At 40.3% G+C, this 18,590-nt stretch overlaps 1 protein-coding gene across 1 annotated transcript; it reads left to right on the top strand.

Annotated features, from left to right (window-relative positions):
- The first annotated feature begins 216 nt into the window (after positions 1-216).
- LOC123805599 (ATP synthase subunit g, mitochondrial-like) lies at positions 217-444 on the top strand. The gene has a single exon (XM_045818262.1). It carries the CDS (start codon positions 217-219, stop codon positions 442-444), a length of 228 nt encoding a protein of 75 aa, XP_045674218.1.
- Positions 445-18,590: the final 18,146 nt, after the last annotated feature.

Consider the following 18,590-nt stretch of genomic DNA (forward strand, 5'->3'; position numbering starts at 1 on the left):
GGGACAGTCCCAGGATGGGGCATGTGAAGGGCAGCTGATCAATGTTTCTCTCACACATTGCTGTTTCTCTCCCTCTGTTTTTTCCTCCCTATCCCTCTCTCCAAAAATAAATAAATAAAATAAAGTAAATCTTTTTTAGAAAGTGAGAGAATTTCCATCCTGCAACCATGGCCCAGTTTGTCCATAACCTCACATAGAAGGCCCCAGCGCTGGTAAATGCTGCTGACTTACTCGAAACCTGGACTGGCCACATTTTGGCACTATGCTAAGGTCAAGCTGATTCCTCCAGCTTCTGCTGTGATCCCAACAGCTATTCAGAGCTTGAAAAAAGTAGTCAATAATGTTCAAACTAGTAGTTTCAAACAGCTCACCATTAAGGAAACTCTGCTGAACAGTTTGATGGCCATCGAGGTGTGTGGGTGTGGTTTTACATTGGCAAGATGATAGGTAAATGTGGCATCACTGGCTATAATGTTTGAAGATCAATCTTTAATGTCTATTTCTCTTTTATTTACTATGTGAATGTTCTTGGGCAATGAGTGATCAGAAAGGTATTTGAATTAAAAAAAAGATATATTAAAAAAACATGAAATACCATTACCTACTAGAATGGCAAAGACCCAAAACACTGACTACACGAAATGCTGGCAAGGATGTGGAGCAGCAAGAAGGCTCGTCCATTGCTGGTGGGAATGCAAAGTGGCATAGTCACTTTGGAAGGCAATTTGGTGATTTCTTACAAAAATAAACATTCTCTTACCATAGGAACCAGCAATCATGATCATTGGTGTTTACCCAAATGAACTGAAAATTCATTCTACATAAAAACCTGCACACTGATGTTTAAAACAGCTTTATTAATAATGGCAAAACTTGGCAGCCACTGAGACCTCTCTCAGTAAGTGAACAGATGAACTGTGGTACATGCAGACAATGGCATATTATTTGGTGCTGAAAAGAAATGCACTCTCAAGCCAAGAAAATAATGGGAGAAACTTAAATGCATACGTGAAAAAGCTATATGCTGTGTGATCTCAAATATGATGTTCTGCAAAAGACAAAACGATGGAGACTGTAAAAAGATCAGTGGTTGCCAGGGGTAAGTGGGGAGAAAGGAATGAATAGGCAGATCACAGAAGACTTTAAGGTGGTGAAACTATAATTGTGAACACATGTCACATGTATTTGTCAAAACTCACAGAACATATAACATCAAGAATTAATCCTAATATAAACTATGGACTTTGGGTGATAATGATACATCAACATAGGCTTATGAACTCTTATAAATGTACCACTCTGATACAAAACATTAGTAGCAGGAGAGGCCATGTGGTGGGTAAGAAGGAACTCTCTGTACTTTCCACTTAATTTTTCTGTAAATCTAAAACTGCTAAAAAAAATGAAATCTATTTTAAAAAATAGAGTAAAAAATGACACCAATTTAAGACTTAGCTCAACATATTTATTCAATTTTTATTATGCCCAACACAATGGCCTGGGTACTATGAGGGTACAGTGATAATTGAAACGTAGGTCCCGGTCTAAAAAAACAAACAGACCACAGTTTGTTTTCTCAAAGAGCTTAAATATAACATGGTAAAGATATAAAACTATACCATACTATAAAACAGAATTGCTAAAGAGCTACAAAAACACACCAAGAACTGGTTATGAGACTCCAGAGAAAGAAACAACTTGCTCTGTTCTGATCAGTGGCTCTTAGAACACTTAACTGAAGCAAGAACATGTAAGTAAGTTAGGCCTCCAAATGTAAATAAGATTCTGTCAGTCAGGTACGGTGTGGCCGGAGAACAGGAACAGCACCCTTGGCAGAGGAAACAGCACAGGTAAAGACATGGAGGCATGAAAATGTATACTGATGTGAGAAATGGTGGCTGCCTATGTGGCTGTGAGGGATACAGTGGGAAATAAAATTGGGATGGAAAAGTGGGATAAGTGTGCAAAATCTTGTACACTCCATGCTAAGTTGTTTATGTTAACAAGACAGAGAGTCAGCACAGGTTGGCAAAGTCTGGTAGACTGGTTTGCTTGTCCTGCAGCAGGACGGGATAAAGAGGCACAGGCTTCAGTGTTCAGGAAGGATGGGATCTGGCACAGAAGCCCTCAGGAGCCTGCAGTTGGAGCTCCCAGGATAGAAGCAAGGCCAGGGTGGAACCAGCAGCCAATTAACAACTTCTACTGCTTTTGGGGGCTGAGCAGTTCTACCCTCCCTACTCAGCCTCTCTCTAGCTAGGCAAACCTTCCATAAGTAAAAATCAAACTTTCTCATGCCGGGTGTCCTCGCTCAGGGTCACCTTCTCTAGGCAAAGAGAAATTTGTACAGATTTCTGGGGTTTTTTGCTCTTTCTCCTTATTCCCTCTATTCTAGGGTTGAGTATGGCACCTGTCACTTGATCCAACTCTTTCGGATCATCTATAATTCAGTCAAAGTGTTGGTACTTTAGAAGCTCTCTAAATTTTTCTGACTCTGGTTTTCTAAGCTCCTGACCTTATAGTACTACCGTACTTTTTCTCTAATGTTCTATTTGTGTCCCTGGCTGATTCCCAGTTGTTCCAAAATGTATTGGTTTAATGGCTTGGCTCTGCACTTTCCTTTCATCTGAACCTCACCTGAGAAGACTAAAAATAAAGGCTTGTCACCTATTATGGATGGAATTCATTGTTCCTAAGCTACTTGTAACCTAATCAGGAATGCACAATTTATAAACATTAAATGAAATGCAAAAAGTAAGGCATAGTGAGAAGAAAACTAAAATCAGGATCTACTTCTAGCAGTGACTAACTGGTTGAAGGACCCACCAGTTCTCTGAACCTCAACCATAAAATTGGAGGGTTGCTAGAAATCATATACAAATCTATATGATTTTTAAGAGAACTTAAAATTCTGTGACTAAGTGCTACATTGAGGGAGAAAGGGAGAGATCTATTTGGGTGGTGTTGTTTGGTACATCTTCCAGGGGAAAAAATGAATTAAAAATGAGCTTTAAGGATGGATGGGATTTTTGATTGAAAAGATTGAGAACACTTGCTGAGTTGGAGGTAAAAATCATCAGCCAATGGAGAGATAGGAATGAGCAGAGTGGTTTACAGCACAGCAAACACACTTACCTGCGCACAGCAGCTGGGAAGCAGTGGGGGAGAATTGGATGGGCAGGTTACGAGGATGCGGGCTGCAAAACCGAGGGGTAGTGGAGGATCCTTGCAGAGGGAAGAGTGGTCTGGGAACTGTGGACAGGATGGACAGGAAGGAGAATATGTTGGAAGGGAGATGAGATTGTGACTGTGGTCCAGGAGTGAGTTAGGTAATTCAGGCAAGGGTAGGAGATGTGTGAATGTAGAGGAAGTAGAAAATCTAAGAGGCATTTTTGAAGAAGAGTTTGAATAAAGAGGGGAAAAAAGAGGAAGCCATCTAAATTTACCCCCAAAAGTGGAGGGTATTTCTTTGGGGGATAGTTGGTCTGCTGGGGAATTTCATAGACTCATTTTTAGACATGAACATGCCTGAACAGTTTTACTGGAAATTCTCTAAGATGATCATGTCTCTGTAGGCAGTTAGAAATGAGAATATAATAGTCAGGAACAAATATGTAGGGTTTTTGATCATTCACACTAAGGCAGTAGTCGAAATCATGAAAGTAGATACTGTGTATGAAGGAGAATATTGCAAAGAGAAAGATATACAGATAAATTATTAGAAGAAAAAAAAGGAATAATAAGTCTTTTCCAATTCTCAGACTCCAAGTTAGCTTTCATTGTATTATTTCCATCTCTTAGAGTGTTCCTTTGACCTGTCTCACAAATCTACCTGTCTATCTATCTATCATCTGTCTATCTCTGCATGAATGTTAGCAGCCTTTTCATCTCTGATTGTATTATAGTAGATAGATTATAGTGTATACTTACACTTACACTCAAGATCTCAATGGCTGAAAATTAGTTCTTATTTACTCTGTTTCTCATTTCAATGCACATTTTATTGGCCAAAGAAAATCACAGAGCCACATCAATCTTCGAAAGAGGTGGCAAGTGCAATGCTCTCGTTTGCATTAACCAAGAGTAGAAATATTTGTGAGCAGTTCTAGCAACAACATGATAACAAAAATTTTTCTTCAGACTCCTTCTATCTGCAACCATGCCTGCACCACCCTTTTATCTGTATCATCCCTAAAATGTTTCTGGTATCAGCATTTTATAACCAGTGGTAACACAGCATAATTCCTGTGTAAACACATTTCTGCTTCTTTTCTCTTTGTTTTCTCCTTATTTTGATGCCAAGTATTCATTTGGTTCCATGGTTGGCTCTCCTTTTTCTTTTCTTTCCCTATTCTTGGAACTGAAGACTCAAGAAAATGCTACACCTACAATCAAAACAATCTTTGCTCCTCTTTCTTCTCCCTCTACTTCCCACTTTTTTCTTTCTCAAGAATCAATTACTTCCCTTTAAGCCCTGTCACACTTCCTTCTTCTACTTTCCCACTTCCTTATCACTCAGCATTTAAGGCCACCCCAGAACAAAATACCCAGCTGACAAGTTATAGATATTACTCAATCCACTACTTATTCTGTTTGAGATTAATTAACTGGTTGCCCTTGAGTTTCATAGCTTGTACAATTTCCCGTAAATTGTTGACTTGATTAATTCTAACCAGGATTAATCTTTTTTTCCATCAGAATTCCATAGAATGTTGTTTGAATTTCTAATATGATTATCACAGTCCTCTCCATCTCAGGATTATTTTTGTATATGCTCCCTCACTAAATCATGACACTCTTATAGTTTAAGCTGTGATCTACTTGCACATGATGGACATTCAATCACTGTTAATTCAATGATGAATTTTATTTTTTACTTAATTGACCATTGGTTTTGGTAATGCTTGGGTATATCTTAATTCAGCAAATGGCACTTATTAGACTCTTGCTTATATCTAAGAAAAAAAGGAATATGCAGTATTTTTCTACTGATGACCTCTTTACCTTTTACCTCTCATGTTAGACTATAGTATCATTGCTTATTTACTATTCATACTACACCTACCTCCCAAAGGGATTTGAATAGATGTGAGGCAGTGAGTTGATTCATTCATTCATTCACTGATTTATTCAGTAGTTGCCTAATGAGTGCCTATTATGAGCTAGAGATGGGGAGAAAGTCTAGTAAGACAAGGTAGCCTCTTTCAAAATCTGGCAGCATGTGGGAGGCAGATAAGTAAAGCAATTGCTATAGTGTGATAAATGCTATGGCACAGAAGTGTCAAAATCACACTGAAACTCCATGAGAGATAGGATCCCTGGAATTGCTTTGAGGTTAAAAGGAGATAGGTAGGAAATTGAGGTGATACAAGGGCTCTTTGTGAAAAAGAAACATGCCATGTGCAAAGACACCAAGACGGGGGAAAGTCACAAGCTCTAGGAACTGCTCAAGAAATTCAATACGACTGAAACACAACATATGAGTTGAAGGATGGTGGATGAACCTGGAAAAAATGACAGGTGTCAGATCTAAAAGGGGCTTGTGTGCTAAGCTAAGGCATTTTAACTTCAAAGCTATGGCACATGCCTGAACTCTCCCAGTGGAATACAGTAGGCCATTCTGGGATATAGTTCCAGAAGCTGGGTCTGGTTATGGATAGGGTGAGACTTCCCCATAAGGTGCAGGGAATGGAACTAAGATTATATGAATGTGAAGGCCCAGGGGCAAACCCAAGATTTATTCAAAGTTGAGAGGAAAAATCAGGAATAATGAATATGAAATATAAACCACAGGACAGAGCAAAGAGGCTGAAACAGAGGGCCAGAGGTGTGATTTCTTTTTTTAAGATTTTATTTATTTATTTTTAGGGAGAAGGGAAGGAGGGAAGAGGAGAGGGAGAGAAATGTCAATGTGCAAAAGATATATCAATTTGTTGCCTCTTGTACTCCCCCAACTGTGGACCTGGCCTGCAACCCAGGCATGTCCCTTGACTGGGAATCCAACCAGAGGCCTTTCAGTTCATAGGCCGGCACTCAATCCACTGAGCCATACCAGCCAGGGCCAGAGGTATGATCTCTGAGAGCTTCCTTTCCCCCTTCTAGGCTCCTTAAACCAGGTCTCTCAGTGGAAGAATATTCTGAACTACTTTGGACCTGAGGACCTCCAAAGATTTTAAGCAGAAGAGTGACAGGGACTCTCTCTTCTTAATTCTAAGCACACAGCATTTTGCTCTGTCCTATGAGCTCTCCCCAACATGCATCAGGATCAAACTAAATCCCCAAGAAATATTTGGTGAATGGTATGCACTTGCTGCTAATTGGTAAGTACAAGAAAGCTTTTGTTTAGTCTATTCATATGTTATGTGAGTATAATGCCACGGGAAAATTAATTTCATATAAACCCACAAGAACTCACTCTTTTGTTTATTTTTAATAAATGTCAGCTGGAATCATATGATTTAACCAGTCATTCAAATGTAACACTAACCTCTTTTTTCAACAGTGGCCCAGGCATGCAAATTTAAATCATATGCATTAAGAAAGAAAACAATAGAAAAGAAACCCCCTCAATAAGAACTAAGTAAAATATAAGGACAATATAACACAAGTAGTTTGGCCGTTGTATGGTATAAATCACTATAACAATAGGAACCCAGAAACAGTGGCTGAGATGATTGTAAAACATGAGCTGAAACAACACAAAGCTGCTCACAAATCTCGTGAGGACGTGTGTGAGTTGCCAGTCATAACCGAGTTGGGTGACTACAAGTCACGATGGCAATAGCAGAAGCTAAATCTCCTCCGGAAAAGCTTCACTGTTTGCCAGCCATTCTAAAACTGGGGGAAACGTGCACTTTGGCACAGTCCCCAAGGAGAGAAGGCTTTCTAAATAAATATCACTTGAACAGGGTGTGACCAGCTTGTACACATGTCACAATGGTGCCATCATGAGACAAGTCCATGTAATGTAAAAAGCAAAGGAGGAAATACAAAATGCTAAGAGCTGCAAAGCCTCCCAGATGACATTTTTCCCAGCACAGGCATCAAATACACCTCTCGGGTATGTGCATTGTAGGTTGTGTCAACAGGCATTTAAACCCATATAATGATTTCAGATATTTATGTGAACTTCCTGCCTAGGATTTCAGGATAATTTTTTTATATTTAACATCAATAGAGAACAGAAAGCAACATTATTTTTCTGCAAAGATAAGCCTTGTGGTATCATAACAAATAAGTGTTTGGCCCTGGCTGGTGTAGCTCAGTGAATTGAGCACCGGCCTGCTCACCAAAGGGTCACTGGTTTTATTCCCAGTCTAGGGCATATGCTTGGGTTGCAGGCCAGGTTCCTGGTTGGCGGTGCATGAGAGGCAACCACACATTGATATTTCTCTCCCTCTCTTTCTCCCTCCTTTCCCCTCTCTCTAAAAATGAATAAAATATTTTTTTAAAAAATGAGTGTTTGGTTTTTGTTCTGGGTTCCTGGCACAGAGTTCCTAGAGCCCTTAGAGTGATCAGTGTCTTTTGTACACTGATAAGATGACTGGTGGCCCTGTAGGTAACTACAGGATAGGGGTGGTGGCCAGAAAGACCAGGCCTTGATCAGTCTAAAATTTTCAGGTTTACCCTCCCCCCTTCCTCACCCTCACCGGCAACCTCCAGACAGGGGAGAGAGACTGAAGACTGGGTTCCATCACCAGTGGCCAGTGATTTAATTAATTACACCTGTGTAATGAACCCTCCATAAACACCCCTAAATTGTGGGTTTGAATAGCTTGCGGGATGGTGAACATGTTGAAGGTCTGGGAGGGTGACATAGTCTCACTCCATGGAGACAGAGGCTCCTGCACTCAGGACCCTTTCAGACTTTGCGCTATGTATCTCTTCACCTGCCTGTTCATTTGTATCCTTTATAATAAACCAGTAAACATAAGTGACTTCCTGGGTTCTGTGAGCTATCCTAGCAAGTTATTGAACCTGAGGAGAAGATAATGGGAATCCCTGATTTACAGCTGGTTGTTTAGAAGTACAGGTGATCTAATTTTTGTGTCTGTTATCCAAAGTAAGGAGTCTCCTAGGACTGAGCCCTTAACCCTATGAAGTCTGCCCTGGCTGGTGTGACTCAGTGGACTGAGTGCTGGCCTGCCAACTGAAGGGTAACCCATTCAAATCCCAATCAGGTCACATGCCTGAGTTGTGGGCCAGATTCCCCTGTAGGGGGCATTCGAGAGGCAACCACACATTGATGTTTCTCTTCCTCTTTCTCCTTCCCTTCCACTCTCTAAAAATAAATAAAAAAATTTTTAAAAAAAGAATGAGTAGTTTTCATGGGGAGAGAAGAGCATTCTAAGAAAAGGAAAAGTATAAATTCTAAACTTAAGGTCTTTGAATTTATCAGTATAATTATTATTAATACACTAGTGCAGGGGTGTCAAACTCATTTTCACCAAGGGCCACATCAGCCTCACAGTTGCCTTTAAAGGGCCAAATGTAATTTTAGGACTGTATAAATATAACTACTCCTTAACTATGGGCAAGAAGCTCAGCTCTGCCTCCAGGTAGAAACAAGGTGCCGGGCCAGATAAAACAAGGTGGAGGATGTGATTCGGCCCGTGGACGTTGTGTTTGCCACCTGTGCATGAGTGGAAAAATGTTAGAAGACTCACTTATGAATAATATTCATGCATTTTTACTACAAATTTCTAGGGGAAATGCCCTTAATCTTGTCCATTGATGGGCAAACATATAGTAACATATAGTATAGTAACCATTTTGTTTTTATGATGATTTCTTCTACAAATTACAGATCCTTTCAGGAGAATGACATATGACTTAGTTTGTAATCCCACAATTTGTACACAGTAGGTTTCTCAATTCATGGTGATGAATGAATGAATGATCATCTCTGTGTCATGATCTTAATAACACGATTTTCAAGCTAAGTGAGATAGGAAATACTTGGGAGCAAGCTCACCTATCAATTCCACTTGCAAAGCATAAAGGTGATTACCACAATAAAGATTAGCTTTAAAAAAGAAAGTGATTACTTCTTCTTTGTCTTCCTTGTGATCCTGTTTTGAAATATCCCAAATTTGTCCATTTACTGTATTTTTCATACTATAAGATGCACCCCCCCAAATTTGGGAGGAAAATGGGGGTGTGTCTTTTAGTCCAAAAGTAGCTTACCTGGCTCACCCTGGTGGGGGGTGGCGGGTAGTGGAGTGGGGTCACAGGTTAAATATTTTACCACATTTTTTGCTTCAAAATTTTTTTTCCTATTTTCCTCCTCTAAAATCTAGGCGCATCTTGTGGTTTGGTGCATCTTGTAGTCCTAAAACTATGGTACTTGACAAGAATATATTGAGTTTCTGTTATATACCAGGGCTCCTATTTATAGCTTTATTTTCAAACAGAAATATATTAATTTCTTGGTTTTTAAAAATATATATATTTATAAGTTAATATTGGGGAAAGAAAGTTTGAGCTTAATTAATACCAACCATATTCTTGCTATAAAATATACTTACATATCTGACCTAAACAATATCATGTAATTTTCAGTCCTCACATTAATCTGAAAAAGAATCTTCCCCCTCCCACCATTCTTTTTACAGATGACACTCGAAGGTACAAGGTCCAGGTCATGTGCCTAATGGGTGAAGCACTGGAATTTAAACAGAGCTTTGTGCTCCTTCAAAGCCCAGGCCCTTTCCCTCACATTGCACTACCTCTTCAGCCTGCTTTCATATGGCTAAGCAGGTTGTTAGTAAAATACCTAATGAATCCATGAGCAAGACCATGTCTGAATGACTAAAAAGTGACCATTCAACAAACAGCCCACGTGGCACAATCTAAATATTCATTTTAAACTAATAGATTGGCTCAGTGGGTTGGGAGTCATTCTGCAAAGCAAAAGGTCTCTGGTTCAATTCCTGCTCAGGGCACATGCCTGGGTTGCAGCCAGGTCCTTGGTTGGGAGCATGTGAGAGGCAACCTATTGATGAGTTTCTCACACATCAATGTTTCTCTCCCTCTCTTTCTCTCTTCCTTCCCCTCTCTCTAAAAAGAGATAAATAAAATCTTAAAAGTAATAGATTGCCTTGAAGATAACTGCAGTAACTTAACCAACTTCTCACCACAAATTTGCTGTTCTTGGAAATACAGGTTATGGAGCCTCTGAGCACAAAATGATGTAAAAGTTTGTCAGTTTTATCAATGCAAATGATCCAGCTTGATAACTCAAGATGGCTTTCTTTTTGTTTTTTTGGACTCCTTTTGCTTGATTGATTATTTTTTGGCCATTTCTTCAATTCGTTGCTTCTAAACAGCATGACCTAGAGTGTTGGCAACAAATGGTTAATTTGGTCAATCCAAACAACTAACTTGGATAAGAATACTAAATTGACAACCAGAAAGTAAATCAGGATCAAATTCAAAATTAAATTCCCAGGTTGTTAGATTATGCTAAAACTAGGCCAAAAGTCTTCAGAAACTTATCAAGGTAATTCCCAAATATCATAAGTAGATACGGGAGTGGAGGAGGAGGATGGGATGGAAAACTATCCTGTAACCATCTCAGGAATGAGAGGATTGTATGATACACACCCTATTCTGTACAGGACATGCAAACCTCCCAAGGGCAGCACCACACAGCAGCACTGGCTGGGCTGAGGTCCTTAAATGGTTCTGGCAATTCACAGATGGATTCAAAACACTGGAGTGCATGTGGAGTAATTTCTTTGGACTCCTCTTCCTTAGAGCCTGCTCTTTAAACCCTTCTCTTGGCTCCATTTGCTATCCAGGAGCACGTTAGACACAAGTGCAAGGTTTCTGTATGTATGAAATCATGACTCCCTACCTTGGGGAGTTAGCAGCAGGACATGTTAGAAGCAGTGGAAGGTCTTACCTCTAGGGAATGACCCAGATAGAAGCATTCTACTCAGGATTGGAAAGGCATCAGATATTCCAGCTCAGTCCCAGGACAGCAATTGAACATTAATGAACAGATAATCTCTTCAGTCAGATACTCAGTAGTGCAACTCAAATGTTCCCTAACTCAGGCTGTTGGGAAGGCCACACAAGTTCCTTGACAAAGTCCTTTAAGAAACTGAGGAAATGGACCTAATAAAAAATTAACTATAGGAAGACTGCGAAAGCCAAAAAGCAGGATTAGCCTATTTGGGAGACTAGTAGCCATGGCTCGCCCTGCTCAGTCCTCCCCACTACTTCAGGGCAAGCAGCCTCAGCAAGCAGGACAGTATGGTTGAAGACAAGAGGCCTGAATGCAACTGGTCTGTGGTACACCCCACAGTCTGAGAACGTCCCTGGGAGTCACAGCAGGGAAATGGGGCTGAGTCTGTGAAAAGAAGAGATGGGCACTCTAGCTTTCAGACATTTCATGGAAATCTGGGATGGGAGAGGCCACCCTAGGACTGCCTGAAAGGAAGGGACCTGAGTGGGGGCCAGGATTCCTGATTGTAGACTGGGTACCATTTTGCTTCCTTACAGTGACTTTGCATTGATTTGTTCTCATCCTTTGCATACTGGGTTGTTGTTACTGTTGTTTTTAATTGAATCTTATTTCTGATGGTATCTGTGTTTTATCTATGTTTACTCTTATGTGATAAGGTTGAAAACAGTATAGCAAAATGGTTAATAATTTGCACTCTGGAGCTAAAAGAGTTCAAATCCTGACTCTATCATTTACTAATTTATATGTCCTTGAGCAATCTCCTTAAACTTGATTTTCCTAAGCTTTGATTTTCTCATCAATAAAATGGGAATAATAAAATTTGTCACAAAATTGCTATGAGGATTAAATGAGATAATGCACATAAAGTGCTTAGATCATTATGTACAGTAATTCTCAATAAATGTTCTTTATTACTATTATTATTGTGTCTGTAAAGTTAAAGTATAATCATATGTATTCCCTCATTGGAAGTATTTAGTGTTGACATACAATGCAAGTACAGATGCAAAAAATGAACTGATAAGGGAAGAGAGAGATTGGTAAAGCAGAAGTTCTTCCCTTTTCCTTTCTCTGGTACCTAATGTTACATGAACTTTATAAGCCATCCCAAAGCTCTGGGTTTTGTGTGTTCTCCTCATCTCAGCCTTCCAAGAGCTATCAGCTCCCCACTCTCAACTTTTCTGTTGGAAAGTCCCACCACAAGGCCCATCACTGTTCCAGCACAGCCCTGTCTCCATTTCACTTAGTCATCAAATCTTTTTCTATTTTACTCAGAAAACAGTTGAGCCCCTTGAGGGCAGCAAAAGCACAGCCCACAGTGCTCACTCCCTAAGCAGGGCCTCTCTCTGGAGGAAATGCCTAGTGCCATGGTGGCAAGCACGGGCAAATGCCTCAAAGTCACCCACAGTGTTTCTACCACTCCTCCTCCTTGCGGCCTCTCCTGTATGTGGCTGGGAAAGTCCAGTTCAGTCATCTCTGAAGACCTTTGCTACAAGAGCTCGATCTTCCACTGGTTGCTTTTGGTGGGGAGAGGTGGCTGAAATAACTGTCCCCACCCACACCCAATATTTCATACCCCTTTACTCAAACCCTCCAAAATGCTCTATCACCTCGGAGAAAAGTACACCATCCCCACCCCAACCCTGTCCTGTGTGGCTCAGTGGGTTGGGTATTTGTCCAGAAAAGTGAAAAGTCACTATTCCATTCCAGGTCAGGACACATGCCTGGATTTTGGGCCAGGTCTGGGTTGGGATTTGCAAAAGGCAACCAATTGATGTTTCTGTCCCTCTCTTTTTCCCTCCCTTCCCTCATCCCTGAAATCCCCCAAACTAATCAGAATGACAGACTCAGCCTGCAGAAGGGTGTGCACAAGGAACACTTATTTTTAGTGTACTCTTCCAAAAAGGTCCTCTAGGCACCAGTCATCTATTGAAGACGATCATCCCATCAGTGTACTTCCCCTCCCACACTCCTGAGAATAGCACAGGAAGAGACAGGCATGTCTGGCTTGAACATTTGCTAAGCGACTTAAAACAAGATTATTACAAACTTAATCAGTAGAATATAATCAGTAACTAGCATTAAATGAGTAGATAGATTTTAAATTTTCTAAATATTTTCTGTGCTACCAAAGTCCTTATCTTTTGAATGCCCTCCACCTCACTCATGTCTGGTGAAAAAATTAGGAATCTTTCTTTCTACAGCCTCTACCAGTGTCCTCTGATTCGTTTTTGCTTCTGGCTCTAGCCTTGGAGTACAGCTATGGGCTCCACTTCTAGTTCTGCCATTTTCAGCTGCATGTTTAGTAACTTAACATTTCTGAAATCCAGTCTACATGTCAAACACTCAAACTCCTAGCTGACAGGAAATCCAAATCTGTAGTTCAATTCCCTCAGCATAGTTGTCTTTTTCTTCTCACTGATCCAGTATATTGATCCTGGTTACCAAGATTTCTTCCCTGCCACCCCTGACCCAGAAATGGAACTGACTTTAGGGTTGGTGCCCTTAGAAGATCCTCCCCTAGCCCTTCTTCATTGCTTCACAGAATTTCCATCCCTTCCCAGGGATGGAAGCTGCAATATGCTGAATAATGGCCCCAAAATATCCCCGGAACCCAAAAATGTTACCTTATTTGGAAAAAGGAGCTTTGCAGCTGCGATTTAGCCAAGGATCTTGAGATGGGAAAATTATGCTGGATGATGTGGGTGGGCCCAAAGTGCAATCACAGCCTGGCCAGGATGGAGGCATAGATAGATACACTCTGCCTCCTCACACAACCAAAAGAAGGACAACAACAAATTTAAAAACAAAAAATAACCAGAACTGCCAGAAAAATCAAATTGTATGGAAGGCCAACAGCCAAGGAGTTGAAGAAGAAATATTTATCCATACTGGTAGAAGGGACAGAGACAGGCAGCTGAGATGGAGAGGACTCACAGCAAGGTGGCAGCTGGAGGACCAGGGCAGGCAAGGAGGTGGCTGGTGGACCAGTTATCCCACATTTGTGTGAGGATAAAGCAGGAGGAACAACTGGGGAGTGAGACAGACCTCGCAACCCAGGGTTTCAGCATGGGGAAATAAAGCTTCAAAATCTCTGATTGAAAAAAACCTGTGGGGGCTGAGACAGTGGGAGAAACTCCTAGACTCATAGGAGTTCACTGGAGAGACCCACAGGGTCCTAGAATGAAAACAAGACTTGGGAATCATCCACCTAGGAATCAGCACCAAAAGGGCCTAATTTGCTCATGGGTAGCGAGAGAAGTGACTGAAAGCCGGCAGAGAGCTGAGCAAGCAGTATTGTTCCCTCTCAGACCCCTCCCGCACACACAGCGTCACAACACATTCACGTGGGTTTCCCTGCCCTGGCAAATAACTAAGACTCCACCCCTTACTACATAACAGGCATGCCAAGACAAAAAAATATAGCCCAAATGGAAAAACAGATCAAAAATCCAGAAAAAATACAACTAAGCAATAAAGAGATAGCCACATATAAGATGCAGAGTTCAAAACACTGGTAATCAGAATGCTCACAGAAATGGTTTAGTATGTTCACAAAATAGAGGAAAAGTGAAGGCCATGAAAAGTGAAATAAAGGAAAACATACAGGGAATCAACAGTGAAGGTAAGGAAATGGAGACTCAAATCAACAGTTTGGAGCAGAAGGAAGAAATAAACATTCAACCAGAACAGAATGAAGAAACAAGAAGTCAAAAAAATGGGGAGAGGCTGAGGAACATTGAGGATAATTTTAGATGTTCCAACATCCAAATCATAGGGGTGCCAGAAGGAGAAGAGGAAGAGCAAGAAACTGAAAACTTATCTGAAAAAATAATGAAGGAGAACTTCCCCAATCTGGCAAAAGAAATAGACTTCCAGGAAGTTCAAGAAGCTCAGAGTTCCAAAGAAGTTGGACCCAAGGAAGCACATACCAAGGCACATCATAATTACATTAGCCAAGATTAAAATTAAGGAGAGAATCTTAAAAGCAGAAAGACAAAAGGAGACAGTTACATACAAAGGAGTTCCCATAAGACTATCAGCTGATTTCTAAAAAAAAAAACCTTACAGGAAAGAAGGGGCTGGAAAGAAGTATTTGAAGTTATGAAAGAAGGCAAGGACCTACATCCAAGATTACTCTATCTAGCAAAGCTATCATTTAGAATGAAGGGCAGATAAAGTGCTTCCCAGATAAGGCCAAGTTAAAGGACTTTATCATCATCAAGCCCTTATTATATGCAATGTTAAAGGGGCTTATTTAAGAAAAAGAAGTAGATCAAAAATATGAACAATAAAATGACTACAAACTCAGTTATCAACAACTGAACCTAAAAAAAAAACAAAAACAAAAATGAACTAAGCAAACAACTAGAACAGGAAGAGATTCACAGAAATAGAGATCGAGTGGAGGCTTATCTGCAGGGAGGGGGAGGTGGGAAAATGGGGGAAAAGTTACAGGGAATAAGAAGCAAAAATGGTAGGTACAAAATAGACAGAGGGAGGTTAAGAATAATATGGGAAATGGAGAAGCCAAAGAACTTATATGTACAACCAATAGACATGACCTAAGGTGGGGGAATGATGGTGGGAGGGGGGTACAGGTCAGAGGGAAATAAAGGGGAAAAAATAGGACAACTGTAATAGCATAATCAATAAAGTATATATTTTTTTATTCATTTATTTTTTAGAGAGGGGAAGGGAGGCAGAAAGAGAGGGAGAGGAACATCAATGTGTGCTTTCATGCCCCCTACTGGGGACCTAGTCCGCAACCCAGGCATGTGCCCTGACTGGGAATCAAACCCACAACCTTTTGATTCACAGGCCATCACTCAACCACTGAGCCACAGCAGCCAGGGCTAATAAAGTATATTTTTTAAAAAAGCAAAATACAATCACAAGTGTCCTCAAAAGGAGAGGCAAAGGAAGATTTGACCCAGAGAGAATGTGATGTGAAGCTAGATAGAACAGAAAGATTGGAAGATGCTGGCGTTGTGGATTGGAGCCACACAGCCACAGCTCAGGAATGCTGGAAGCCATCAGACACTGGAAAAGGCATGGAACAGATTCTCCCATAGAACCTTCTCCTGAGGGACAGTGACCTTGCTGACACTTTGGTATCATCAGTGATATTGATTTCAGGCTTCAGGCCACGAGGGCAGCAGAGGACAAACCTCTCTCTGGGTGGTTGTTTTAAGCCACCCAGATTGTGGTGGTAATTTTTTGTAGTAGCCACAGGAAATGAGCACAACTGCCATACCCCAAACATCTTTCTATGGCCTTTCACTCACTGTTGCATACTCAGCTTAATTTCAAGTAATTCTAATTACCATCTCTCTCCTTCTTCTCTTTTCCAGGAAAGGAAGCCATTTTTGCAAACAGGAGCATATGACGTTTTTCAAAAGTTCTTTAGAAGATTTAGGCTTCTGAGGTAATGCTGTCTCTTTTCTCTTTTCTTTTACTCTCTCTCAGTAATTAATGGAAAAGAAAGTATTATAAAACCTAGTATGCTTGGTATTCTGTCAACCAAAAGTCTATTTTAATTAACCAATACTTCTGAGATCTTCAGTACAATAGTGGTCTTCATAAGGATGCCCTTAGGACTTGCAAAACTCTGAAAAGTTTTTTTAAGACACTGAAAGAAAGGTTAAATTTACCAGTTTTTCTATATCTTTAGAAAAGGTATAGCTATTTAACCAGTCTAGATCACTGAATTGTCTATATGCTACAGAGAGAGCATCTTAAAGCCAGGAGACTGACAGATTGGTGAGAAGTGGGAGGATCAAGAGGCTGGAGATCTCAATGAGATCATGGTAAAGGCTAAGGAATGGAATAGCTGGGATGGAAAGGGACTGATTAGAGGAGTTTAAGAGTTGACACAGTGTAAGGGTCGGGGCTGTTGTGGGTGACGTCAAGGTCCCCAGGGAGGACTCCAGTAGGTTAAGGAGGAGGATGGCAAAGGGCATTGGTGTCAGGAGGTCATAGAAGTGGGAGCTCTGTGTCAGGTTGGTCTTCTATGTGTGTGCAGAGTTTGTCTAGGATGCACAAATTCAGGACAGAGAGGAGACAGGCAAGAGAAGCACTGTGACCAGGACATAAAAAGTCTCAGTGAAGGAAGATTAGTAATGTTGAAGGATTTCAAAGGACACCGCAAGGATGTATGTGGGAGGGGAGAGTTCAAGAAGTGTTTTGTTTTGTTTTTAATGAGGTGAAATGAATTAGAGGAGTGAAACATGGGGAATTATAAAAAGAGGCCGCTAAAATTGCGGTAAAGGAGTTACTACTGAACTTCAAAAAAAAGCAATTATCCCATAATGACAAAAGCCAGTATTCTAGAGGCTGTTCTCTAAATCTTTCCCTCTTCCTTTCCATTTTCAAAGTGGATTGAGCCTTCATTGTCTTGAGTGCAGATGGGTTTTCCTGATTTGAACTTTATTCCATTCCAGTCCTCCTGCATTCCACCACCAGATAAACTTCCCTTAAATGCATGTCACTGCATTGGTCAAAATCTTATTGGCGGAAAGTTAAGAGCATTGCCCAAAAGAAAGTGACCCAAGACAGAGGGGTTTCCACAGATGCAGGGCTCTTAGGGCTGAAACTGGGAAAGTCTCAGGCAAACCAGGATGAGTTAGTTAACCAAGATAATTCATTTCAAGGGAAAAGAAGTCTCTATTGTTGTCCAAAGATCCAGTGAGTTAGATCAGAATACCTCCAAATACATATCACCAGTAAATGTAAGACCAAAACATAAACACAAGGAAATCAAAGAACCAAATCAATGACAACTGTAATATCTTATAATTGCCTGGTTTCCTTAATAAAATTTCCAAAGCAAAAGCTGAAGCCCCAATCAAAACATCAAATTGTACATGTAAAGTTTGTTCACTTCACTATATGTCAATGTTACTTCTAAAAAAAAAAAACCCAAAACAGAAAAACCAAACAAACAAAAAAAGCTGAACCCCCCAAATCTGATATACAGTCTAGAACCACATTGCTGGTATGAGTCACAGGGTGACCAGCTGTCTCAGTTATAGCGTGAAAAGTCTCACATCCCAGGTACCCCAGGTTGGTTGATTGTCCATGACCTTACTAGATTTTGTAGGAAGTATAATAGAAAAGAGGAATCTTTTATTGATTTAGCTTCTCCAGATTTTCCATCAATCTATCATAATTGTTTAGATTTCATCTTCTGTGAACCAAAAGAGTATTTCTATCAAGAAATCACTTATGATGGTGTTAGGCTAACTGGTTTATGAAATAGAAAAATATTAACCATAAAAACTTTAATCAAAATGTTAAGGTAAATCTTGCAAAATTAAACACACTCTTACCATAAGATTCAGCACTCACAGTCCTTGATATTTATTCAAATGAGTTGAAAACTCATACCTACACAAAAACCTAACATGAATATTTTTGAAAGTTTCTTTATTCATAATTGCCAAAATTTAGGAGCAAACCAAAATGCCCTTCAGTAGGTAAGTGAATAAATAAATTATGCTACATCAAGACAGTGGAATATTTACTATCCAGCAATAAAAACAGATGAGCTATCAAGCCACAGAAAAGACATGGAGGAATCTTAAGTACACATTGCTAAGTGAAAGAAACCAATCGGAAA

This window comes from Phyllostomus hastatus, unplaced genomic scaffold (assembly GCF_019186645.2).
Source record: "Phyllostomus hastatus isolate PE091 unplaced genomic scaffold, TTU_PhHast_1.1 phas_scaffold_317, whole genome shotgun sequence".
NCBI classification, from domain to species: domain Eukaryota; kingdom Metazoa; phylum Chordata; class Mammalia; order Chiroptera; family Phyllostomidae; genus Phyllostomus; species Phyllostomus hastatus.

What these genes read in the sequence shown, in the direction of transcription:
- LOC123805599 (XM_045818262.1), top strand. Translation starts at nt 217, where the DNA reads ATGCTGCTGACTTACTCGAAACCTGGACTGGCCACATTTTGGCACTAT.